At 49.0% G+C, this 25,578-nt stretch overlaps 7 protein-coding genes across 7 annotated transcripts; 4 read left to right on the top strand and 3 right to left on the bottom strand.

The window, feature by feature from the left end:
- Positions 1–3,978: 3,978 nt before the first annotated feature.
- BDV27DRAFT_143258 (uncharacterized protein) lies at positions 3,979–5,138 on the top strand (the record flags this gene model as incomplete). The annotated part of the gene is made up of 3 exons (XM_032070064.1): positions 3,979–4,759; positions 4,827–4,980; positions 5,036–5,138. The coding sequence occupies 3 exons, from the start codon at positions 3,979–3,981 to the stop codon at positions 5,136–5,138; spliced, it is 1,038 nt and encodes a 345-aa protein (XP_031929964.1).
- Positions 5,139–8,739: 3,601 nt separating this feature from the next.
- Positions 8,740–11,074, top strand: BDV27DRAFT_155513 (uncharacterized protein; the record flags this gene model as incomplete). The annotated part of the gene is made up of 5 exons (XM_032072158.1): positions 8,740–9,104; positions 9,168–9,491; positions 9,556–10,047; positions 10,113–10,457; positions 10,528–11,074. The coding sequence occupies 5 exons, from the start codon at positions 8,740–8,742 to the stop codon at positions 11,072–11,074; spliced, it is 2,073 nt and encodes a 690-aa protein (XP_031929963.1).
- Positions 11,075–11,314: 240 nt separating this feature from the next.
- On the bottom strand, positions 11,315–12,831 carry BDV27DRAFT_124730 (uncharacterized protein). Its single transcript, XM_032066154.1, has one exon. The coding sequence runs from the start codon at positions 12,647–12,649 to the stop codon at positions 11,624–11,626; it is 1,026 nt and encodes a 341-aa protein (XP_031929962.1). The 5' UTR covers positions 12,650–12,831; the 3' UTR covers positions 11,315–11,623.
- An 809-nt stretch (positions 12,832–13,640) lies between these two features.
- On the bottom strand, positions 13,641–15,614 carry BDV27DRAFT_170412 (Alpha/Beta hydrolase protein; the record flags this gene model as incomplete). The annotated part of the gene is made up of 8 exons (XM_032075292.1): positions 13,641–13,962; positions 14,000–14,345; positions 14,546–14,673; positions 14,714–14,806; positions 14,837–15,027; positions 15,062–15,277; positions 15,313–15,408; positions 15,593–15,614. The coding sequence occupies 8 exons, from the start codon at positions 15,612–15,614 to the stop codon at positions 13,804–13,806; spliced, it is 1,251 nt and encodes a 416-aa protein (XP_031929961.1). The 3' UTR covers positions 13,641–13,803.
- Positions 15,615–17,251: 1,637 nt separating this feature from the next.
- Positions 17,252–19,617, top strand: BDV27DRAFT_170411 (glycosyl hydrolases family 31-domain-containing protein; the record flags this gene model as incomplete). The annotated part of the gene is made up of 2 exons (XM_032075291.1): positions 17,252–18,252; positions 18,306–19,617. The coding sequence occupies 2 exons, from the start codon at positions 17,252–17,254 to the stop codon at positions 19,615–19,617; spliced, it is 2,313 nt and encodes a 770-aa protein (XP_031929960.1).
- Positions 19,618–20,895: 1,278 nt separating this feature from the next.
- BDV27DRAFT_124727 (Ketol-acid reductoisomerase) lies at positions 20,896–22,272 on the bottom strand. The gene has a single exon (XM_032066153.1). The coding sequence runs from the start codon at positions 22,192–22,194 to the stop codon at positions 20,992–20,994; it is 1,203 nt and encodes a 400-aa protein (XP_031929959.1). The 5' UTR covers positions 22,195–22,272; the 3' UTR covers positions 20,896–20,991.
- A 626-nt stretch (positions 22,273–22,898) lies between these two features.
- BDV27DRAFT_84562 (isochorismatase family protein family) lies at positions 22,899–25,570 on the top strand. The gene has a single exon (XM_032077759.1). It carries the CDS (start codon positions 23,012–23,014, stop codon positions 25,469–25,471), a length of 2,460 nt encoding a protein of 819 aa, XP_031929958.1. The 5' UTR covers positions 22,899–23,011; the 3' UTR covers positions 25,472–25,570.
- The last annotated feature ends 8 nt before the right edge of the window (positions 25,571–25,578 follow it).

Below are 25,578 nucleotides of genomic sequence, written 5' to 3'. Positions count from 1 at the left end.
TTCTGCGTCCAACGTACCCTCCATTTCTGACACAGCTGCCTATCTAGTCAATAATGCTGGAGCTGCGACATCTTCGACGGAGACTGTTGGCCCTGGATGGGAATTTCATATGGCTATAAAGTATGTACATGTCTTAGGTCAAACTATAAGTACACTAACAGCTTTAGCTACGTCGGACCGTTTGTTCTCGTTAATCGCATTTTGCCTCTTCTGAAGAATTCCCTGGTTGCAGAAGATGCCGACGCCAGGATTATAACCCTCAGTTCTACGGCCCACCGAGACATGCTTCCACGCAACTTTAAGTTCCAGTTTCCCTCTCACACCTGTCTATCAAAACCGGTGTTATCGTATCCCTGGCAATGGCGCTACTTTGGGAGATTCATCTTTGGCTTTGACATGATTCGTTACGCTGTGTCCAAGGCCGCCAATGCCCTGTTTGCGCAAGAATTACAACGCCTACTAGACGAGCAGGGTCTCCCAATCATATCCATTGCTGTTCATCCAGGCGAGGTTGCTACTGAGGGTCTTATGTCGAGTAATAACGCCCCTGTCCGGATGATAGCACTCCTATCCTTCAGCACACCCGATCAGGGTGCCGCGACACCTCTGTTTGCAGCGACCGCCATGGAGATACGACAAGATCCTACGAAGTACAAGGGCAGGTTTCTGGTGCCCATCGGCACAGTTGATCCGCCTAATCCGGTCCTCAATGACGACGAACAAGTGAAAGGACTGTGGGAAAATACAGTGCAGGAGGTGAACATATATCTTATCGATAACGGCCTTCCTCCCTTGCGGTCTTGGTGACGGACTCTGAGAATATTGGATATTGTGGTTATATGTTGAATGTTGAATGTTGAATGTTGAATCTCTCTGAATAGTTAGACTCCTTGATAATATGTTATTCTATTGCTCTGAAACATATTTTCCTATTTGGATTATATTGCCCATTTATGGATTTCATGCATTGGTAGGGTATTCGAGTATGTCTCGACTACCCAGCGCGATTATGCTGTAGGATATGACTTCATTTCGTATTATGTTAACTGTTTCTTTCTTGCTAAAGATTGTCGGTTTTATCGTGTTTCTCCCTGATGCGACAGCTCGCTATCAAGGCTAAACAGAACAGCCTCTGATGTGTCGCCAAGAGACCGCGCAACATGGCAACGAACTCCCCTTCGTCTTCGCTAACGCCGACGAACTGGGCTCCGACTCAAACGAAGCTCTGGCTTCTCTGGCCAATGACATCAGCAGCATCTGGGTGAGCTTTATTGCGAGCCTTGACCCCAATTCCTGGAGACAAAACAAAGCGTCGAATGTGAGCGCAGTTACACCGAGCTGGCCGAAATACGGAGCCGGAGAGTCTTTCTGAAATGGTCTTCCGGGCTAATGGAAGTAGCAGTGTTCAGAAGGATAACTGGAGGGCGACTCCGATTCGCCTCATTAATGGCCAGCCGAGTGGGATTGCGGTAGCCTATCATAGGTAGCTGGCATGGACGTGGCTTTTGCCGCTTTGTAGGGTTGATGTTGGGGTGTGGGTGAAGAGCATAGAGAGTAGATATTATCTACAGCTGGGACTTCAACTGGACCTACAGGTTCACCGACGTCTTCCCAACCCTCAACACCGCAGGCCAACTAGCCATCACCCAAAAACAGCTCGGCGACTCCGCCGTCATCTCCCTCAATGGCACCGGCACAGACAACGAGACCGTCTTCGACCCCGTGGCAAAGGGAATCCTATCCCTCTCCTCCGTCCAAAAGGGCACCTCCGGTACTTTCCAGCCCTCCTGGTCCTCTGACGGAAACTGGCTCACCTACGGCGTCGGCTACTGGTTCGCCGGGCGCACGTCCAACGGCGGGTGGATCGTGCGCTCCAAGGCCGACGGCAGCGAGGCAATGAACCTCACGACCAGCACGATCCCCCTCTCAGTGGGAAACAACAATACCCTGAACACAGGGTTCCCCAGCTTCTCACCCGATGGGACGAAGATTGTCTTCCGCGTTTAGGGCGCCGATGCAGAAGGTGGCGATACATCGCAGCTAGGTCTGCGCATTATACACCTCGACCAGATAACTGCCAACGGCACGTATCCCATCACCGTGTTGACGAATTGGTGGGACATGCTGCCCTCCTTCTCGCCGGATGGGATAAAGATGGTGTTTACGCGACGCGTCAGTGGGGGCAACTACGATGTCTGTACGATTGCGCCGGACGGGCGTTGACGAATTCGTTGTGGGAGGATTCAATGTCGGCTTATGTTCCGGGGGAGTTTCTTTAATTTCTACTTCTCTTTGATGTTCAGTGGGTGGCTGAGTAGATAGTAGCTAATTTACAGTCTCTCAGTGACTCAGACAATGCGCAGCTCTGGATGGATAGCTTCTGCAGTAGTGAACTTCCACGATGGAGAGGCCACTTCCGACAAAAATACGCGTCACTTTCCTGGTTACCAGCATGCAGTAGAAATATGTGCTCATAGTAGCGAAAGTAACATGAGTGACCCAAAAGTCGGGTGGTCAAGCGGGATCTAAGATGTAACAGAATGCTCAATTTCTGCAAGAAAGTTTCACCACAGGGACTTCCACCCTGTCTGATAATCCGGTGGCTGACCGTGGAGCGGGATATCCACATACTTTTCCACTAAAATCCTATTTCTCAGAAAAAGTTAAATTGTGAATACCTTGATGTGGCGGGATTCCTTCGAGATCGTTAATGCAACGCAATTAGGAAATGGCCGGGACGGGAGAACTTCAGCAACGAAAGACTGATTCATATCATTGTAAGTCCTTATGAAGCGTACGGGCTAGGCTCTGCTCATACCGGTAAGACGTCCGGAAATTAAGTTGCCAGAGTTTCCTGCATGTCTCGGTGAGCGGGATTTCCATTAATGGGGGAATCTGTAGTAGCCAATCTATTGTCAAACGTCTTCCAAATCCCCACAGCGAGCAGAGTATGACGGTGTATGTACGGAGGACATATATGTAAGAGGTAAACAACGGTGAATTAAACGATCTATGCTACCTTCATAAGAACTCCTCATATGAGTTGTGTAGAATGGTAGCACCTTCTAGAACATAACCAAACCCCTTTTACCTTCCGCACACAGAGCAGTGCTGTAACGTATTATGCAATGAGGGTAGTCAATGCCAAGCTAACGACAGGTTTTGATATCACCAGGGCATACATATCCATCACCAAGGTTCCAGCTGTAGTCTGCCTAAAGGCAGTTACGACAGAGTTTCGGCCGAGCCTGATCAGCTAACATATGGTGTGCTTATCAGATTCGATTATCAGAAGTGGCGCAGTCGGAATCTCGAACGTTAGTCTAAGAGGGTCGATTTAGTGTGGCCTAGATCGACCCTCGAGACCCACCGTGCATGCAGGCCTCACTGCACATCGTCAGAAGACGTATGTCTTAGGCTTCTAGCTAAGGCCTGACGATCACGCCAGTTTCACGATAAAGATTGTGTAAATTCATCATAAAATTTTCACTGGTCCGCCTGAAGACAGGATAAAGTCGAAAAATGCCTCTCTTCATCCTAACGTTGTGAAGTCCTCTGCGACTCCACTCTGGGCTGAAGCGTTCCAGAAAAAATTCCAGATAGCCCACCTAGCGAAGGATCCACTAGTTTGAACTTTTTTTTAGTTTAGACTTAAGCCAAGCCCTCGTAGTGATCGACAAATATGGTGGTTACCCTTTGCCTAAATCTTAACATCGTGTCAGTTTCCACAATCGGCAAGAAGTCACAAAGACTCAGCATCTCTCATCATATCACTCGATTCCTAATATATCCGACTTGGCATCTACATAGCATGTCATATCAACGTTCTAGACCATCCTGTAGAGACACATCCTATACCACCAGCCATCATAATCAATAATGTATAAGAACGACGGCATGCCCAGTCAACATTTTTTCCTCCAGCAAGACCAGAAGACCTAATCATCTCAACTACGCTAGTTTACTTTATTTCTGACAATGCGTCCGTTTGATCTCGTTCTCTTTTCGCTTGCGGCATCTGCTGCACCTATCGATGGCACCAACCCCGAATTCACTTGCAACGGGGATGTGTGCTACCTTCCTCCACCCAAGCCCGTTGAGCCCACATACTTCCTAGAGAATGGAGAACAGGTCCCTGACATCTCCCATTTCCCTCCACCGCCTCGTCCCACCCCAACGAATAGTGAAGAAGCAAAGCCCCCCACCGACCTGAGCGGTAGCGGTGGTTCTGGAAGCTCTGTAGGCTCTATCGCCGGCGGTATTATTGGAGCTGGCACCGCTCTCGGTGGTGTTCTAGGCGCTGCTGGTAGTGCTGGTAGTGCTGCCAGCGGAGCCCTTGGTGGTGTTGGTGCCGCGGGGGCTGCAGGGGCTGCAGGAAGTCCTGAAGCACCCGGAAATGCTGGAAGCGCTGGTGATACTGCGTCGACAGGCGCCACTGGTGCGGCCGGTGCAGATGGAGTCAGCTACGGAACCTTCGAGGGCGATGTCAGCGAGCTTCCTCCACCGAAGAAGCCCGTCGAAACCTATTTTGATGAGAATTTACAGGAAATCCCTGGCCCCAATGGGGATGAAAGAACGTTCGAGTTGAACGTCCACGGAGAGGGAGAAGGCGCATTGAACGATGGCGGCAATCCTGGAAGAGGAGGACGGCCTGGACCGTCCAGAGCTGGGCCTTCCCAATCCCGCGGTATCAACTTGAATGACTTCCGGGACAGTGATAAATCCATTGCACGGCATTATCTGCAGTCCGAGAACTCACGTGAGCAATCCAACCCTCTCGTCGTCGTCTTCTTCTCCTGGAGATATTCTATTAACGTACTTTCTAGCTCATGTCAAGCCATTCGACGGTGGTAGAACCCCCGACGAAAAAAGGCTATTCGCTAGCGTGAGGGAAAGGTATACCAACCTCAAAGAGGTCAAAGCGACCAGTGATAAGGAGGGTAACTTTGCGGCCAGAGATAGAGGTCGTTATCGTTATATGTGAGTCTTGGATACACATCATTCAAGTTGCTATTGGATACTAAGTAGACAACAGTGCTGGAACCAAAGATGGCAAGGAAGTGCTGGTTGGAATTGCGGAACACGGCACCAACAGCAACAACTTTGTTAACTTCACACCCTTCTCTAAGCCACAATAGAATACGGCGGTACAATGCGCACGGTTGCAAATCTCTAGGCACCAGGTATAGACCAAACCCTGAGATATGACAGGAAGAAAATGGCCGACTAGTTTAACTAGTTTAACCAGTGATTGTGTGAGTCAGGCTCTGCCGAGCATTCGAGGGTTCGCTATTAGTATTCCAGTATAAATATTTGATAAATACTATGTCCTCTCTGCTTATAATTCCGACTACGCTTACCTTTCCGTTCATTTATAATGACTGCGCCTATAGGGCTTCATGGCACTTTACTCCTTTGAGACACACAAATACGCCATTCAATTCTCGTTAGTGAAGGACCGAATCGAGAGGCTTTCATATGACTATCAGCTTGGGAAGGTCTCAATGACGAGCAGCTCTAAGCGTCCTCGAGTATCCAATCGAAAAGATTGTAGGTGTAGGCAGTCAGAAACGCCGTAGAGGGCCACGCAATCGTCTCTAGTGGTATTACTACAACAATGATGACGGACACAAAAGCAGAGCTGGTGTGCGCTTATTGGCTATTATGAAAGACACAAACCTACTCGTCATTGGTTTTGAACCAGTGATGTGGGTTGAGTCTTTCCTAGGGAGGACATTCTAGTCGCTGCCCATGGAATGGTTGGCACGATTAGAACAATACGGCGTTACTTAGTCACAATATTAGTGGGTATTCAACAGCTACTATCACGCACTCTCAGAAGTTTAAGGTCCTGACGAGGTGTACCGTCTGTCTGACCTTGATGTGTCTCTATTTAAAGTTGTTGCGGCCCAGGCGAGACTCATTATTTGTGGATGTTTACTTGCACACCTTAGCTTATCTCCAGCCATGTATCGATTTCTATATCATCACCAGGAAAGTATCTAGACATATAAACGAATATATTATGCGTGATTGGGTGCTTTATTAATCAGATCACATCAAGCTAGGTCAGTGCGTTAAGGCGGGGCGATTGTGCAGAATAAATCCCTCTTAGGTTACCGTCATTTAGCGTATGCAAAATGATCTTCAGTTCTTGGCACCTTTTTTTTTTTTCTGCGCACCACACGATTTTGACTACAAATACAACAATTCTATAAAAAAAGGCTGAAACCCTACCAACTACACTATTTTTGAAGATATTCAAACTATCTAATTAGGCAATATACTCTACTATATCAATATTTAAGAGATTAGACCCTTACTTTATTAGTATAACTTCCAGTGCTACTAATTTTCCTGCCGAACACGCTGATCAATATTAATATTATAAACTTTCTCCTGCCCAATACTCTAGAATACTATGTTATCTTGTTCTTGGTTGGTATCCTAGAAATATATCAGAAATATTATATATCTCTATTGGAACTGTGTACACGATACAGTCCAATTTATTTAGATATAGAAGTGTACAGAAGCTATTTCTCTATTAACTTGGCTGTGCAAAGAAGATTTCTGAAGCCGATAAAAATACTCTATTAGAATATCTACTCACAGAGAACTGGTATTATCAAGATAAGATAGTCTGATAGCTCTTTAATAAGAGAGATATTCTAGTTAGCTAATCTACAGTCTCACATCTACTGGCCAGATAAAAATAGACAAGAAAGAAGCTATACTATATAATATTATATTATAGTGAATCCCTATAATATACTTACTATAATAATATATATTAATTTATAGTAGATAATCTTGTCTTTTTATCACAGATCCGATAATGACTCTGTATAATAACTGTATTGTATACCCTGCCTATTATGTATATACAGCTCGGAGGCCGAACAGCGACAACAGATTATATATCTGTTGTCTTTTCAATAGTATATAGTAGCTCCTTGTCAGTCTTATTCTGTTAGAAGAATAAGGGACTTCTTCTAAATATAAAGTTAGCCTAGTATTAATAAAAGAAGAAGATAAGAATCAGTCTTCTATCTGTCTAATATCTACTGCTTAGCTTTCAGTCTATATACTCTTATCTAGTTAACAGATTTTCTACCCTGAATAGTAGATATTTCCTTGACACTTTTTAGATAAATTTATTATAGATCTAATAATAACTCTATATAATAACTGTATTGTATACCCTACCCGTTGTATATATACAGCTCGGAGGCTGAATAGTAACAACAGATTATATATCTATTAACTTTTTAATAGTATATAGTAGCTTCTTATCAGTCTTATTCTATTAGAAGAATAAGAAGTTTTTTCTAAATATAAAGTTAGTCTAGACTCTAGTATTAATAAAAAAAGAAGATATTAAGAAAATATCTACTATTCAGGGTAAAAGACCTGTCAACTAGATAAAGATATATAGGCTGAAAGCTAAGCAGTAGATATTAGGCAGACAGAAAATTGATTCTTATCTTCTTTTTTTATTAATACTAGGCTAACTTTATATTCAGAAGAAGCCCCTTATTCTCTTAACAGAATAAGACTGACAAGGAGCTACTATATACTATTGAAAAGACGACAGATATATAATCTATTGTTGCCGTTCGGTCACCGAGCTGTATATATATAACGGGCAGGGTATACAATACAGTTATTATACAGAGTCATCATCGGATCTGTAACAGAAGGTAAGAATTAGTCTTCTATCTGTCTAATATCTACTACTTAGCTTTCGGCCTATATATCCTTATCTAGTTGATAGGTTTTCTACCCTAAATAGTAGATATTTTCTTGATAATATTGTAGTAATTCTTTGGCCTGTGTTAAGCTAATATACCTATATAGGCATACAATATGCCCTGTTTTAAAAATACATAGGAAAAATACTTATTTAAAAATGCTTCCAAAATGCTTAAAAATAATAGATATTTCATTTAGTTCTATATAGGGTTGAAAATGCGCGTTTTCTGCATATAAAAGGTGCCAAGAACTGAAGATTATTTTGCATACGCTAAATTGGCGCCTGATAAGATCTTGGATTTTTGGTCCATTTGGAAGTTCTCCACTGTATGCCAATATGCATCTCAACTAATGTGGGGAGAACCTGATCCTTGTTTACTCTGTGATATGATATCCTTTAGTAACTCGCTGAAGCTAATCAATCTCCACTGAGGGGCCGCTCACAGAAAAGCCGATGAACCCCGCGGTTGCGTACAGAAGAGTAGATAAGAAATCGATGAGGAGTGTACGTGGACAAGTGTAAGCGAGGGAATCAGGGTGTGGAGGTCGTGCAGGGCAACTGGGTGAAGATTAGATGAGTTCAGCTGCTCTAGAACCTGAAGGCAGGCCAGTGGCTGGGCAGATACATAACTAAACTGGATGCCGTAAAATCGGAGTCTAGAGCTATGGAAGCGGGTGGTCCAATGGATCAATGCACAGCCGTGGATAACTCCGCTGCAGCCTATCAGGTCCTGAAGAGGCTACTTAGTTAGTTTACTTTATTTACTTTACGCTACCTCGAGTTGGCCTGGTCAACTCTCCATAGATTCGGTAGCATTTCCGCCTCTTCAATCACTTCAGCTCCTTCGGCTGCTTGTTCAGCTGGTATGTTGCAAAGTCCACATCCAGCTAGTCTCATCTGTCCCTCGTTCTAAGGTCTATATAAATCCTTTTCTCCATGTTTCTCTCCACATATCCTCTTTCTCATCACTGGCAGCATTCAACATGGGTTTTACCACCAGCTCCAAAAACATCCACCTCCGCCCCATCAAGACGGCGGCGGGTGATTATATCACCAACCTTTGCGCTGACTGCAAAGATGAAAATGGGAAATGGAATTACCGGGAGGTCACGCTCGACTGGTATATCGGCGTCGACCAGCCGACTGGGCGGTTCCTGTTGGGCTCTCCCCTATTGGGCTCCCTATTGCAATCCAAGTACCTGACGAAGTACTCAACCAAGGTAGAGCTCACGGCCGGCGGGGCGGTCTTGCTCTGTACCATGGACGCCAGCTACAACCGCCGGCTGAACACCTTGGCCTTAGATATGATCTTCCATAATGACAAGGGAGACCTGGTCTATCAACTCCCGTAAGTATTCTGGTGTGTGTGTGTGTGTGCCAATTCTGTAGTCTGGAACTAAGTCAACGTCAGTCCCAAGAATGTCCGGTCACGACTGACTCACCTTACGCTGCGCGGTCCGGCAGTCCTCCACGGCTTTGCGTTCACTCGCTACGGGACATTGACCCCGACCTCACTGGACCTGGACCAGCACCTGACCAATGATAATGGCTTGCTCAAGAGGAGAAAGAACGGCAACTTTAGCCATAGCGCTATTGACCTCGGCCTAAACTCTAACTGGGCATTAATTGGTCAGTTGGAAGATTGGCACCATACATGGCATCTGATCAACTGCTGGCAGCTGATGGACGAGTGGGTAAGCATCACCGACGAGGGTGAACTCGTTATGGAGGATCCGTAAGTGCTTGGTCCCCATCCCGAACCTCATCGATTTATTGGCTGATTGATCATTTGACCAAAGCGTGGGCACCTGGGATCTGCGAGGGCCCTTCTTTCGACTACTGGAGGAGATTCCCGTTATTGGATATATTGTGGCGGGTATCGATGAACTGGAGGGAGACCATGACGAGGCCGTGCGTGCGGCAGCCGAATGTACCTACGCGACCATCTGCTTAGCGGCAGCCCTGGTGGGCGGCGCGCTGCTAAGGCCAGTTGGAGCGGCCGTCGCCTCGGGGGTCGCCGGTTATGCTGGCCTGTACGCAAAGAGAGCCATCGGGCAACACATCAGCAATCCGACTATGCGCAATGAGGTGACCGCCATCACCATCTATTGCGTTCTGGTCGCGGAACTGACCCTGATTGCCGGCGTGGGGCTTGAAGGTCTATCAGGTGCGTTCAGTGAGCTCATTGTCGAGGAGCTGATGGCAGATGGTTTTGGCCAGCTGGCGGTGAGCATGGGGAAGATGCTGTCCGAGAAGGGATTGGAGAGTCTGTCTGAGTATGACATGGAGACGTACGTTTGGCCATAAAGTACTCATAGTTCCTGACACGGCCCCGCGACGCTGACACTGAATCCAGGATCGTGAAGAATCTGGTAGACGCGATACAGCACGGCAAATCCGAAGACGACATTAAACATATGTTTGACGATTGGGAAAACGATGGCGTGGATCTATTGAATGATCCCACCCCGAAGAAAGATGCCCACCCACCGCCACCACCGAGACCATCTCCTCCGACTGATGAAGACACGAACGTGGAGACGGGCACAGAAAATTACGTATACCCTCGCGATCCAGCGCCCCATCCTATCGTCGATGATGGTACCGGCTGGGATGAAAGTGGCGGCGGCACCGCCCTGGGGAGGAAAAAGAAGATGATGAGGGACCAGTTGGGCCGCGGTGGGTGGTTGACGTCGACAGCGTTCGTACTTCCCTCTCTCCCCTTTCCATTTTGGTTGCGGCAGACAATAATGACTAAGAAAAAGTCCCAGTGACTCAGAAACAACCTCCTTGGCCAGGATCACCAGTCAGCTGGAGAGCGTGAGCTTTGGTACGGGCTATACCCTAATTTTGAACGGGGATGGACTGCAGGCGACCAAATCGAACCACCAGGAATTCGTCTTTCGTCTAGAAATGACCCGACTCCTGGCGGGATTGAACAGCCCTAACTCAGGTGAGGCAAATACCAATATCAACTTCTACGACGATGATGGGTATAGGTTGTGCTTGCATGTCTCCTTCCGGCCGTCCACGAACGTCTTACATATCTCTCAGTGGTGGGACGGAAGCTGGCGTAACGCATGGTGGGCCCCCTTCTCTACGGTCTTCGCCAACATGCAACAAGGACGGGATGGCTGGCTCCGTATCGTGAGGAATACGGACTTCTTTTACGACTTTGAAACATTCAACCTGGATGACCGCAACGAGCGAGTTCACGGGGCAACCTGGAGTGTGAGAGCTGCCGCTTGGAAGGTACAATCTGTGAAGTATGCCGGATCGCCATCCTTGTTTGGCGAGAGAATCGAGGTTCATATCTAAGTGGCTTGAATAGTTAGTTTCACAGTACAGGTAGTATTCAATTTACGCTTTCATATAAACATGTCCTGGATGTCAAATCTCGTCTCTTGCAGCATGAATACGTCGCGGGGGTGGGCTGTATTTTAGCTGTAGTAATCCTAGGTAGAATAGTAGAATACCTATAGATAGCGATAGCAAAGGTCTACAACCAATACAAAATAATATAACCGTAGATGCAACGTCCACAATTATAATGTTTAACAAATAAACAGTACCAGACCTAAAGTAGACAGGTGCCTAAGACTACACAGCAATACTATATCTTAACCTAACTAACTATCACTTACTCTACTTAGATAATATAACCAGTAGTGATAGAACTATTTATATTATATCTATAGTCACTCTGCTTGCAAGCCTGTTCACTTATTAGGTCTGTTGAAGGATGCTATCAAGCTTTCGACCGCTCTAGTCGGGGTATTCGGGATCAGATATACAGGTCCTTGGGTTTAGTCTACCAAACCAAGCCCTTAACGCACATGGTACAAATCGAAACAAGAAAATTTAGTCCTAATCCTTCCATGCACTCCGACACGTCGGACACGTAGATTTAGGGGAGGCCTTCAACCACATTTCAATGCAGGCCGCATGGTAGTTGACTCCACATCGGGCTTTGCACCAGGATAATTCCTGCTGTTCTCCCTCGTCTTCCGTACCATGGTGAGCACCATCATCAGCTCCAAAGCGAGCAGTCTTTTTCAAGGGGTCAAAGCAGATGGTACAGTCTCCTTCAATAGATCGGCGAGTAGTGTCTCCAGAACACGAGGATGTCGTGGAGGACACAGCGGCGCTTGAGCCACTACCAGGGCGAACATTACTGGAGGTCGCACGAATAGCCGCTGTTGGTATGTTCGATAGTCTATGCTCTGATGCCGCAGACGAGGCAACCTGGCGGCCTGTTAGGGAGTAGGAAGCCACTGCTCTTGTTCTATTCGTTATTTCCCGCGTTGGAGCTGCAGCACTGCGCGTAGAGAGCCCGCGTAATCTATTGGTGGAGCTTGCAGTTTGAGTGACGCGCTCATTGACGAGAATTCCTTGCGAAGCCGCCGGTGCCAGTCGAGTAGCCCGTAGACGTTCAGGTTCCCCAACGCGGACTGGGAGCCATTTCTCCCGATGGAAATATTCGACCTCTACACTTTGCCTAGACTTTGGCAGAGTGCTAGTCTGTCGGCGCCCCCCAGCAGCTCGTTGGGTAGTCGCAGGAAGCACATAGGCGTCCAAGAACCGTTGGACTCGCGTCTTCCATTTTGCGGTAAGTTCAGGGGCCTGATTCTTGTGAAACCGCGTGCACAGAACGTAAGGAGCCAGGTCCTCGAGCAGGTCGCTGATGTCTCGACCCGAATAGAGGTCTTTAGTCCCATCGTCTAATAAACACATGGCTGTTGTTCGGTTCCGAGCATTTGTTGACATGTGGCAGCGACGACCTCGTGATGGAGCGTATCCTGCGCACCATGGTTCTGCTTCTGGGTAGAGTTGGATGATCTCAGAGAGGTGCGGAAGGAAGGTTGCTTGGGGTCGTGGGTATAGAGAAGACATAGTAATGATTTTACGAGTTGGTATCTAGGAGGTCAAGTGTTCTTTGAGAGTGCATACTCGTACGATATTTTGAAGGGAACGCATACTCTCTATATACCCTGTATAGACCGGGGTATTAACTTGTCTGCCTAAGGCGCAAGAGGGGATGTACGATAGAGCAGCCACACATGCGTGGCTCAGCCCAGCGCTAACTCCTTGTTTTAAGCAATCTAAATTAAATGGAGACCGGGAGCCTTGATATTATGCTGCACATTGACCGTGGCAGTGCCACCAGGCTGTCTTATTGGGGTGTATAGACAGGGGTGCCGGATAGCAGCGGCTATGCTGTAGCTCTCACTGGTTAATGTGCTTGAGATGGTGTGATAAGATACAGTAGTTTCCCATCCATCGCCAGAAAAACAAGGCTTCTCTATTGAAACCTTTTCCCTTCCAGGATGATCTTTTAAGCCAGCCCCATTTCTTACGTCGGAATCAGGCCGGATCACAGCTACTGGTTACCTATAGGGCTAGGAATTCGGCTTTGTTCTTAAACATCTTCCGTGGGAAACGTCTACACGAAGCGCATCCAAGCGGAATGGAGAGTATGGGCAGGGAGGTAGCATCCTACATATCGATTGAAGGTGAGGTCTAGCGATACTCATAGTACCGTTGGGATGGGTTTATACGTCAACCCCAACTCCTATAAATAGCCCCTGCGCCAAGCGACACAACGGCTATTCGCGTTTTAGCTATTTGGCCAAAAATGGCGCCACATTCATGCGGGCATTTGCAAATCCCATGCGAGAGCACATTAGCAGGTGGGGAAGTAGGTGAACGATCCCACAACATTCTTGTCGCATACCTAGTGTTGGTTACTGATTCAATTTTGAAACACCGGAATTCTTGGCGAAGCGTTCAGCCACTTTTTTGTTATAATTCGCATCGAGGCGTAAGCTGTGCTTTTTTCCGATAACAGTAAACTGTCCCAGAGAGAACTAATAGATATATACAGATGTACTAACTCCTGACATAAGTCTTCCATTCTGGGTAGACAACATAGCTTCATTATGTTCTCGATATAAACTGACATCTTTCTACATTGGTTGAATTTGCTCAGCACAGCATAATGTACTATCCTCTACGTAAATTTCCACAGGTGATCAATTAAGAGCTTTTCAAGACGGTATGAGAGGGAGCAAGAGATAGCCAGAACCCTGACCCACCTCGAGATGGTTGAGGCCGCCAAAAACTGCTGGATCCCGATCATCCGGATGCTCGTGGGAGAACTTGCCGACACCCTGGGTGTCACGGCCTACAAGCTCTAGAACCAGAGTCTCAATGGGCTTGAGTACAGTATTGGTCGGGCCACACTTCCACATCTACCTGGTATTTCCCATTATCCTTCACAAGCTGAACATCAGCCCTCGTATAGTCTCTATAAGGGAGATAGTGACGATGGAACGGATGTTTAGTATTGACTTTGCGGAGCGAAACTCGGAGCCATCCCTTGAGAATGGGGACTGGGTCATCCATCGTATCTGTATGGAAGACTTCGTTCCCGTCGGCACTCAATCTGCGTAGCGTAATGAAAAGGTCAATGTCAGATAGTGGAGAGCTGTCGGGGTTTTCTCGAGAGCAAGAAACAGTCAGTCGGGCCAAGATATGACCTGTAATCTCCAGGGTCGAGGACGTCTTGTGTAGAAAGGTGATTGGGGTCCTAAGGAAAATAGATAATGAGAACATTGCAGGGAACAGACAAATCATCCGTAAACAGGGACCTTACCCAGTCAGTGCTTCATATGTGCAGGTATCCATAGAAGGATGGGGCTCTCTAGATAAGGCTTTTTGGTCATGAGAAAGAGCTTCGTATATTGAGTGTCCGGGATAGGCCAGTCAACCTCGGCACGACTGGGAAACTTCAGTTCGTGCTCAAGGTCATCCACCCCCCAATCGCCTTTACGCAGGCACGGGTGCACACGGGGCTGCTGGCCAAACTTCCAGCCGTCATAGTCGTTATCCTTTAAGAACGCATCCAAGAACGACAACTGCAGCCGGGCAGAGAGGTGATAATAGAAGGGTAGACACATGGCGCCCTACAATGAAACGCAAGAACTTGTACGAACAGGAGGCGCACATCCAGCCGATAACGTTCCCAAGCAAATGAACCAGAATTCCTCCCTAAACAGATCAATATTAGCGTTTCTGCACGCTGCCCGAAAGAGTTGAGCTACTTAGCAGAGGGACTTGAATATTAGACAAATCGAAATCTCTGGTATTGTAGTAATCTTCGTCCATGAATCGGTGCGCTGCGGTATCTTTGGTTTGGTCACGCCGGTTAGAGAACAAAGTCTGCTCGTCAAGATCTCCCTCAAGAGTGCCATCGCCCCATTGGCGCGATGCTCGACCGGGCTTTCCGTACTGGTTTGGCTGGACGGCGTTTCTTCCACCAAAAGTCGATGAAACGATCCGACAAAATACCACCATGACGGACTCGATCACGGTAATAGTCGCTCATATCCTCCCAGGGGATAATGACGGCCAGGCCCTTGGGTTGACGAGCAGCCACTCGCCATTGGGTGCCTGCAAAGGAGCTAATCCCCAGTAATCCCACCTTACCGCTAGACCATTCCTGCTCGCCACACCACTCTACTACATCAAAAAAAAAAAAAAAAAAAAAGCCTCACTAGTACCTCGGGACATGGTATCAAGCTCTCCGGGGCTCTGACCCGAGCCTCGCTCGTCTGTTCGAACGACAATATATCCTTGACGTGTCCAGAAGCCTGGGTCCGGGGTTTCCCACGATGCATGAGTGGACCATCATATGGAATTTGCAAGCTTCCCGGGCTCCATGTTCGAGAGCCTCCCCTGGCCCCTGGCTAAAGTGCGAGACTTGATTTTCGCGTACACGCCAGTGTTGAAGAAGCTGTTGCGGAAGGAATATCTTCATGAGGCGGAGGATGAGACAATGAACCTCAAGAAACTTCATGTAATTTAGATTTCTTATAAGCACTCTCTGTCGGAAAAAACCAACATTGCCTATATGTAAATCAGCTGCCCCTGTATATTAGCCAAAAGCATTTTGTCATTTAAACTTGTTTCCCTAAGGATTAGATTCACCAGCCTTGCCCATAAAATATGAACGTGAAAGTGTGGGCGTAAGTATCAGAGCCTGATGGCCAAGGGATTCCAATGGTCTAGCATTTGGTCTAACACCCGATCACCTTTTGACCAGTAAGTGTACTTTAGCCCACTGGGTCGTCAATCTATGAAGACGATAGATGGAATAGATGGGTAATGTAATTTGTGAGCGGAGTTTTGGGACGTCAAAATCTGCGAGGTATGTCATCTATGTTGCCTCAGCCATAATACTTCTGAGTTAACCATGAATGTTTGAAGCTTCTTCCTGCAGGATTGAATCTGAGTTTCATAGAGATATATCTAGTCCAGGAATTGGGATCTACTGCCCATCATTAGATTTTCCACCTAGTTAACAGTTTTATCTGACGACTGGGTATGTGTAAGATGGGGTTAATAGTTAAGTCTCATTATGGTTAGGATAAGAACGGTGAGATTTCGGTGAAGACAAAGCACCACTACTAACCAGGACTACAAGATAATAAATTTTAAAAGAGAAAGTTGAACAAAAACATACAACAGGAGGGATTCGCTGGTGGTCACCCACCCAACTACTAACCTCCCGGCGTGTGGCTTAAGTACGGCTGAGCGGACGGGAAGCCCTGTTCTCCACACCCTATGGTCGTATGTACTAGGTTGCCCTAAGTACTGGGTTATACGGAGCAGAGAGGACTTGACATTTCTCCAGTTAAGAATAGTAATGGATGGCAAACCCGCACCGATGTACTGATCTCACGCTTCCTGCCTCGTCCAGTAAAGGATCTATGCGGGGGAAGAGTAAAGGTAGTCCCTTCTGACAACGGCTGGTTTGGCCAGAGTTATCACACACACAACAGCACAAGCTATGTTCTTCAACTGGCAAGCCTTCAAGGCAGCAATTCTCGCTGTATCGGTGGGTCATTGAAGTACGTATATGTCTATGACGTCACGTGTGAAATGCAATTATCCGGAGAGGATTGAGATTAATCGCTGTTCATTTAGCCAAAGCGTAGAGATTTCCAATGCAGGAAAAGGACGTCGATCATTCCCTTTTCCGTCGGTCTATGACTCTGTACAGAATTTTCACTAAGTTCAACAACCCCAAGCGACGAGAAAGCGGAGAACCTCCAGATTATGGGCTGAGAATTGTGGAGAAAAACCCACACCCCGGCTGGGCACCGTTTGGGCGTTTGCTTGTCTTCATCCCGATGATTCGGGAGAATTTGCCGATTGGTTCCACATAGTGGAATTGTGAGCCAGATCGCTTATAAGAACGAACGTGTTGGAAATTTCGAATGGCACAAGCTAACTCAAGCCAAGAAGCACTACGCTGCACCGTGTATATGACGGTGCCGGACGGTAGTTGCACCGCTCCACTTACTGCGGCATTTTATTTTGCCATGATAGCATCGATGCTGGGACGTGGAAGACATAAAATCCAGCATGCGTGCCACTGAAGACTCTGTCCCTCTGGGCTGAAGTTCATAGTCTGTTGGCCAGCTTGCAGCAATGCCGCCCTATTCCTCATATCTCGGCGCTTTCAGCGCATTTGCGTTGGCCGCTTTAGGCGAGTCGCGATCGTCATGGACTTTGGGACAGGGTATTGAAGTCAATTGGCAGTCGAGCTCCCAGCAACTGTCAATTGTACAGGCTAATAAGACTCTGCTCGCTACCGTCCCCGGCCAGAACTTCCTCAGTGCAAGTGCTGGGAAAGACCAATGGGTCGGTGCGAATGGCAACTTCAACTATACCAACGTTGACCGCAACCGTTGCCAGGGTCAAAATGTCACTGGGATCACTCACTCCCCGCGTGACGATAGTATCAATGGTAAGGACGTGTCCATCCAGGGATACTTGCAACACTGTGGGGACCAATCTGTCGGGTATACCATGAACTTCTGGGTGCCGAAGGCCCTTCCGGATCGTGTGGCTTTCGACATCAATGTCGAGCCTGGTCACAAGCGCACCTCTCCAATGGAAAAGCTGTATGTGACCTTTGGCTCCGATGCATCGGAGGACTTCTATGGTCTAGGTGCTCAGGCATCCTTTGCGTCCATGAAGAACCAGACTATCCCCATCTTCTCCCGTGAACAAGGTGTGGGCCGTGGCGATCAGCCCATCACCGCACTCGAAGATTCTCAGAGCTGGTTCAGCGGTGGAAACGAATTCACGACCTATACTGCCATCCCTCAATATATCAGCTCTGCTGCAAGAGTCTTCTACCTTAGGGAAGAAGACACTGCCTTTGCTGAATTCGACTTCACTAAGCCCAATGCTGTGACTGTGAGATACGATGCTCTGACAGTTGGCGGCCACGTCATGCAGGCGGATAATATGCTCAATGCCATCACAATGCTCACCGACTATGTTGGCAAGATGCCTACCTTGCCCGAGTGGGTCGATAACGGCGCCATCTTGGGTATTCAAGGCGGACAGGAGAAGGTGGAGCGCATTGTGAAAGAAGGTTTGAAGCGGAATTGCCCTGTTGCGGCAGTGTGGCTTCAAGATTGGTATGTTCTTCGATGGATCGAATCTGTTGACAAAACTTCGCTAACATCTGTAGGTCTGGCACTCACACCCAAGAGGCACCATACGGCAACATGCAAATTTCTCGTCTCTGGTGGAACTGGGAATCCGACAGCAAACTGTACCCAACCTGGACTGAATTCGTGCAGGATCTTCGTGAAGAATATGGCGTTAAGACCATGGCCTATATCAATCCATTCGTCGCCAATGTTAGCTCTAAGACCGATGGTTACCGTCGCAATCTCTTCCTCGAGGCCACCAAGGGTGGATATATGGTGCAAAATTCGACCACGAACAGCACCGCTATCATCTCCAGTGGCAAGGGAATCCAGGCTGGTATTTTGGATCTTACTAACGAGAAGACACGCACGTGGTTTGCCGATGTCCTCCGCACACAAGTTTGGAACGCCAACATCTCCGGTGTCATGTGGGATTTCGGAGAGTACACTCCCATCACTCCAGACACCAAGCTCGCCAACATCTCTTCCGATGCTTATTTCTACCACAACCAATACCCTCGTGACTGGGCTATCTTCCAGCGCTCCGTTGCCAAAGAAATGCCCCTGTTCGATGAGATGGTCACATTCCACCGTTCTGCCTCGCTGGGCTCTAATCGCCACCTGAACCTGTTCTGGGTTGGAGATCAAACTACTGTCTGGGGCGTCAATGACGGCATCAAATCTGCCGTGACTATCATGGGCCAAATGGGTATTTCTGGCTATGCCCAGAGCCACTCTGACCTCGGTGGTTATACCACCGCCTTCCACCCACCTACCGTAGCAAACTCATCCGGCGCCATTGGGCGTTCAGCAGAGATCCTAGGACGGTGGGGAGAACTGGCCGCCGTTTCCAGCGCTGTCTTCCGATCTCACGAAGGCAACGTGCCCGAGGTCAACGCCCAGTTCTACACCAATAGCTCCACATACTCCTACTACGCATACAACGCCCGGATGTTCAAGAGTCTCGGTCCCTACCGCCGTCAAATTCTGAACAATGAAAGCAAAACCCGCGGCTGGCCTCTTCTGAGAATGCCAGTCCTTTACCACCCGGAAGATTCCAAGGCCCGCCAGATTAGCTACCAGAGCTTCTATCTCGGCGCTGACCTTTACGTTGCTCCCGTCTTGGATCCCCAAACTACGAAGTTGAATGTGTACCTGCCCGGCACTGACAGAAACCGCACTTACACCCATGTCTGGTCTGGCAAAACGTACCACGCGGGACAAACCGTGCGTGTTGATGCGCCATATGGAAAACCGGCTGTGTTTGTGGTCAACCATGCGCATAGCCCCGAGCTGAAGGTCTTTTTGGACTTTGTTCGGAAGGAGAATGGAACTGTCATTCGTGTTTAGATAGTGAGATACCATGTACTAAATTTTGAGAGGAATAGAAATAAAACTACCCAACCTCTAATAATAACCCAACCTTTTCTGACGCTCCAACTGTCTATAACTCTCATAGTGCCTGACTTGCCCGGTCTGAATGTAGGCTTATATACGGGAGCATAGTACCAAGCCTCAGCCTTAGTATCGTAGTCTTATCTTTTAGTGCGGGGATTAAGCTGTAAGAATACGTTCTCAAATCACCCCGTACGCCCTTGGGTGTAAGATAATACTTCCTACCATCTCTCAGTGCTCGGATTATAGAGCATTGAGTCGGATTGAAGTGGACACACAATGTTCGTACTGGCAGTGGTAGTCTAACCAACAGGCACTTATGTCGGTTTTGCTCGCTAGCCCTTTATAAATTTACAACACCATAATTCCGCAACAGAAAGCAGAAGTATACAAAGAACAAAGTCATTGCAAACCACTGTCGGATATAATTGAAGATTCCAAAAGTACACAGGAGGCCTGTTACCGAGTATATCAACAACGCACGATTGTGGAGCCCTCGGGGGCCAGTTACTATTCTTGACTTTCAGACAGCTTGTCCAAGTAAGGTGCTTATTCAGAACCTAATCTAAAGCCCCTGGAAAGATAAGGTCACTAGAGGAGCAACTAGTAGGGAATAGCCAGCTTCTATTGGATCACACTTAGATTGAAACTACTCGGCATGCACGATCTGCATCTAAGCTTATACTTTATCCCATTGGTCGTAGCGTGGGCTTTAATATACACCTTACTTCGTCTATGGCAGGTTGTACTGCACTAGTTGTATAGATCATGGTTGTTGGGTTTAACTTAATCCACTATGGCTGCTTTTGATTTCGTTTGAAGTCTTGATCGTGAAGGGCTCTGGTATGAAGAGAATGAATGGAACGACTAACTTCTACTCCGTTCTCATGTATTATTATCAAGGTAGTTGGGTTTCGTTCATGCATTGCTGTGTTTTGGATCCCTTCTGTCTGCAAGTGGTGAAATAAGGGAGATCGGTGGTTATTTCACTTGAAGCACAGCTCTATTGCATCGTCATGTCGATTTATAAGTTTCCTTCGTTGAAATTAAAAGAAATCGTGAGGTTTTCAGAATAAGAAAATGATCCTCTGTGTTGATGTGCTGTTGATAGGTTCCTGCCAGCTGTTTAGGGGAAGATATTCAAAAGGGTCGACGAGATGTCCCAAGTCTTATATCAGTCTTACTGAGGAATTGATTCCCCTACACGACACTCTTACGACGAATGCTCAGATATTGCTTGAACGTGGTATAATGAAATTAATTAACTGAAATATAACAAGGCATCATGATACAGTCATAACTTTTCCCAAATCCCAATGCACATTACATTTACTTCTGGTTCTCAGGGCGAAGGGAGCGAACGGCCTTTCCAGCGCGCCAGATCTCGAGATCACGGATTTCCTGCATCTCCTTCTCGTACTTCTCGCGGTAGTCCTTCTGGGAGTTGTAGTCCAGAGAACGCTGGGTCTCGGTGCCGTCACGCACGCTGTCGTAGAGCTCATTGAAGAGGGGCTTGAGGTTGTCCTTGAAGCGGCTGGACCAGTCGATGGCACCACGACGGGCGGTGGTGGAGCAGGCAGCGTACATCCAGTCCATGCCGTTGGCACCAATCAAGGGGTAGAGAGACTGGGTGGCCTCCTCAACGGTCTCGTTGAAGGCCTCAGAGGGGCTGTGGCCACGCTCACGGAGGACCTCGTACTGGGCGAGGAACATACCGTGGATACCACCCATCAAGCAACCACGCTCACCATAGAGGTCAGAGTAGACCTCCTTCTCGAAGGTGGTCTCGTAGAGGTAACCGGAACCGACGGCAACACCCATGGCGATGGCCTTCTCCTTGGCCTGGCCGGTGACGTCCTGGTAGACGGCGATGGAGGAGTTGATACCACGGCCCTCACGGAAGAGAGTGCGGACGGTACGGCCGGAACCCTTAGGGGCGACGAGGATGACGTCAACGTCCTTGGGGACGTCGACCTTGGTGAGCTCCTTGAAGACGGGGGAGAAACCGTGGGAGAAGTAGAGGGTCTTGCCCTTGGTGATGAGGGGCTTGATGGTGGGCCAGGTCTCACTCTGGGCAGCGTCGGAGAGGAGGTTCATGATGATGGAACCCTTCTCGATGGCGGTGTTGACGTCGAAGAGGTTCTTGCCGGGAACCCAGCCGTCCTGGATGGCCTCCTTCCAGGAAGCACCATCCTTACGGACACCAACGATGACGTTGAGGCCCTGGTCACGGAGGTTCAGACCCTGACCGTGACCCTGAGAACCGTAACCGATAAGGGCCAGAGTGTCATTCTTGAAGTATTCCTGGAGCTTCTCACGGGGCCAGTCCTCACGCTCGTAGACGGTCTCCTCGTGACCAGCGAAAGAGATGTTCTTGACACCACGGACGGGGGTGGAGGACAGAGTCACACGGGGGAGGGCATTGGCAGCAGCCTTAGCCAGAGCGGGACGAGGGAGGGCAGCGGAGACGACGGAGCGAGGAGCGGCAACACGGGCCAGGCGGAGGGCGCGGGGGAGTCCACGAGCAGCCATTGTGAATTGATATGGAGGAATTGAGGAGAAGGAAGGAGGAGTGAGGGAAAGAGGGGAGATTGGAATGGAATTGATAGAAAAAGAGATGGGGAAGAAGAGAGAAAGAGGAGAGCTGGAGGTGGAAGTGACTCGCATTTTAAGCTGGTAGCTGCGGTCGTCGGGGAAACACGTGATCCGGAGTTGCTGCTGACCTCCCCGGCCGATGTCGGATTGGGAGCTCTCTGATTGGCTGGGAGAGGGACGAGCGGGATTATGTCAGCCCTCAATCGGGGCCGTTTTTGTCTTGGGGAAGTCTTCCTTGTAGTCATCAAGTCTACTTCGTATCATCCGCAACTCGTTTCCGTGGAACGCTTGGACTTGGTCTGCCCCCGAAGTCGAAACAATAGTCTATTCTATGACAGAAAGACCCCTGATACAACGTGGTGAGTCATGGGCTAGAATCTCCGATCTCGAACCTCACACAACGTATCCTATTACCCCACGTTCTTTGTCTCTCGAGTCTCAATGTTTGTACTAACGAAGATTCAATGGTCCATGCACTAACCCCAAAACAGTCCAACGCACACGGTGCCTCAGGTGTCGGGCGGTAACTCTCCACAAAACCATCGCCAACGGGCCATATCATCAGAATTCGCGACGAACTTCTCTTTGCTGTTAAACTTTTCCCGCTTGCAGCTGGTAGTCCCCACTCCCCATCGTGATCTTTTCTTCTTAGTGGGTAACTTGGGTGTGATCTGGCAATAGTATTGTCTTTTATCATTCTGACTATTTATTCCCTATTTTTTAAAACCCCCCCGTTCCTCGCTATGTGTTGACCATGACTTACTTATCCCGACTCGGTAATATACCAATCATCCAAACGCGGAAAGCGTTGCTTCTCCTGGACTTTCAAAATGACTTTGTGCGACCGTCGGGAGCTCTGCATGTTCCAAACACCGCCGAGTTTCTAGAAATCCTCCCCCAGTTGGCGAGCGCTTTCCGTCGTACTGGCGAAGTGATCTGGGTACGCACGCAATTTGAGTCGTGTCGACCATGGGTCACCCCAGACGAGCAGGAATATGTCGTGTTGGCCCCCGAACCGGCGACCAAACGACCTCGGTCGGATAAACCCCCAGGCCCAACCAGCGTAGATCCCCAAGGCCCCGTGGATGAGGAGGCTTTTCTGTCGAGCGAAACATTCAAATGTTGTCGCCCACAGACGCCAGGCGCACAGTTCCCCGCGCCTATTTTAGCCGCCATTGATGCCGAGTCGGACACCCTGGTGGACAAATCCGACTACTCCGCCTTGCAAAATCCAGGCCTAATCCTTTCTCTCCGGACTCGCTTTGTGACGGAATTGTATCTATGCGGTTCTCTGTGTAACGCGTCGGTGTATGCCACCGCTCTCGATGCCGTTCGGCACGGCTTTTCGGTCACCTTGATCGAAGATTGCCTCGGTTTCCGCAGCTTTCCCCGCTATGAAGAGGCAATGCGACGCATGGCCGACATATTCGGGGCCAATGGCATTACGACGGAGGAGCTCTACGAAGAGCTCGACTGGCAGGAAACCGACGCCATCGCACGCAAAGGCGGGAACAGGCCGGTTCGGAATGCGACCTCCTCCGGGATCGAAGGGGTCATGGATGATCTTGACGTCAAGCCAGCCAAACCGGCCCGAGTGGAAGAACCCGAACCAATCGAGCGGTTTGTCCCGCCCCGTGGCCTTGCCCCCGGCCTGGGTGAAGACCCGCTGGAAGATCATGACGATATTCTGGCTTCGGTGGCTCGCACCCGCCACACTCGGGCGGCGGAGAAGGCGCAGAAGGCACGCGTGAAAGCGCGCCGGACGCAGAGAGTAGATCCGAAAACCGGATCCACGTCGCCCACCGAAAGCCGACGAAGCACGAAATCCAAACCCTCACGCGATATTCGTAAACCGGGGGATGCGATCGGGGAGGGCGATTCGCGTATCGTCTATGATTTGGATCTTCCCGCCAATGCTTTTGAACAGATCCGCACGGAGGTAGCCTGGCAGAAAATGTATCACATGTCCGGAGAGGTTCCGCGTCTCGTCGCCGTTCAAGGGCAACCACTGTCGGATGGCTCGATCCCCATTTATCGTCACCCGGCCGACGAATCGCCACCATTGCAGCCTTTCACGGCCACGGTGGACCGAGTACGCACGATCGTGGAACGCATCCTGCGGCATCCCCTGAACCATGTTCTCATTCAGCTCTACCGTGACGGGCAAGACCGTATCTCAGAGCATTCGGACAAGACGCTGGACATCGTCCGGGGGTCATCAATCTGCAATGTCAGTCTTGGTGCGCAGCGGGTGATGGTCCTCCGCAGCAAAGCCCAATCCCCAGAGGCCGAAGAGGGGGAGTCCAGTCGAGCAACACAACGGGTGCCGATGCCCCACGAATCTCTATTCATTTTAGGCGAGAAGACCAATATGCGATGGCTCCACGGCATTCGTCCCGACAAGCGCGCAGACACGGAGAAGTCCATGGAAGAGCGAGCGTACGGGGGCGAGCGCATCTCGCTCACCTTCCGCCACATTGGCACGTTCTTGAACCCTGCTGGCGACACGATCTGGGGTCAGGGAGCTGTGTCCAAAAGTCAGGACCAGGCCAATGCTGTGATCCACGGCGACCCCGCGGAGACGGAGCGGCTCATTCGCGCATTCGGGGAAGAAAATCGCGCGATCGACTTTGACTGGGGTGCCGTCTACGGGGCAGGGTTCGATGGGGTAAATTTCGTCACTGCGTCGGCGAACAAGCTCGTGGCCGGTGAAGATGTTGTGGCCAATCTGCGAGTGTTGCTCTGTCTGAGCGAGCAGGGCATCCGATACAATCTGGAGACTCCCAGCAGCGAGAGGGACGCCGGGCCTATGTATGTGGATACGGACGGCACAAAAGTTGCTGGGGACATTAATATTCTAACCCACTTGGCACGGCGTTGTACGGAGTTGAACCGACCCGGGGTCGAGCCGTTACGTGGGGGTGATCGATTCGCGGAGATTGACGAATTCCTGAAGAGCTGGCGTGAGCATCAGAAAGAAGAAAAGGAGGGCCATCTGCGGGCTTTGGATACATGGGAGCGGGCCCTGGTTGGAAAGTATTATCTGAATGGGCCCACGTTTGGGCTGGACGACTGTGCGCTTTGGCCGGTCTTGAGGGAGATTGTACAAGCCCGGGGGCCATTCTCAATGAAGGCCTATCGCAACTTGGCTCAGTACTACCAGCGGGTCGAGAACCGTGGCTTCGTCAAGAAATCGCTGGAGGAGTTGAGGTAATCTTGGTTATACGTTGGTTCAGATCTATTTCACGATACGATGTTATGAAGACCATGGGCGTACCTATAATGCCGACGGATCTGGAATCTGTCTTTACCCATATTGCC

The sequence above is a fragment of the Aspergillus caelatus genome (genome assembly GCF_009193585.1).
Source record: "Aspergillus caelatus strain CBS 763.97 unplaced genomic scaffold BDV27scaffold_44, whole genome shotgun sequence".
Lineage (NCBI taxonomy): Eukaryota > Fungi > Ascomycota > Eurotiomycetes > Eurotiales > Aspergillaceae > Aspergillus > Aspergillus caelatus.
Note: the sequence above shows the minus strand (reverse complement) of the source record. Positions and strands in the feature narration are given on the sequence as shown.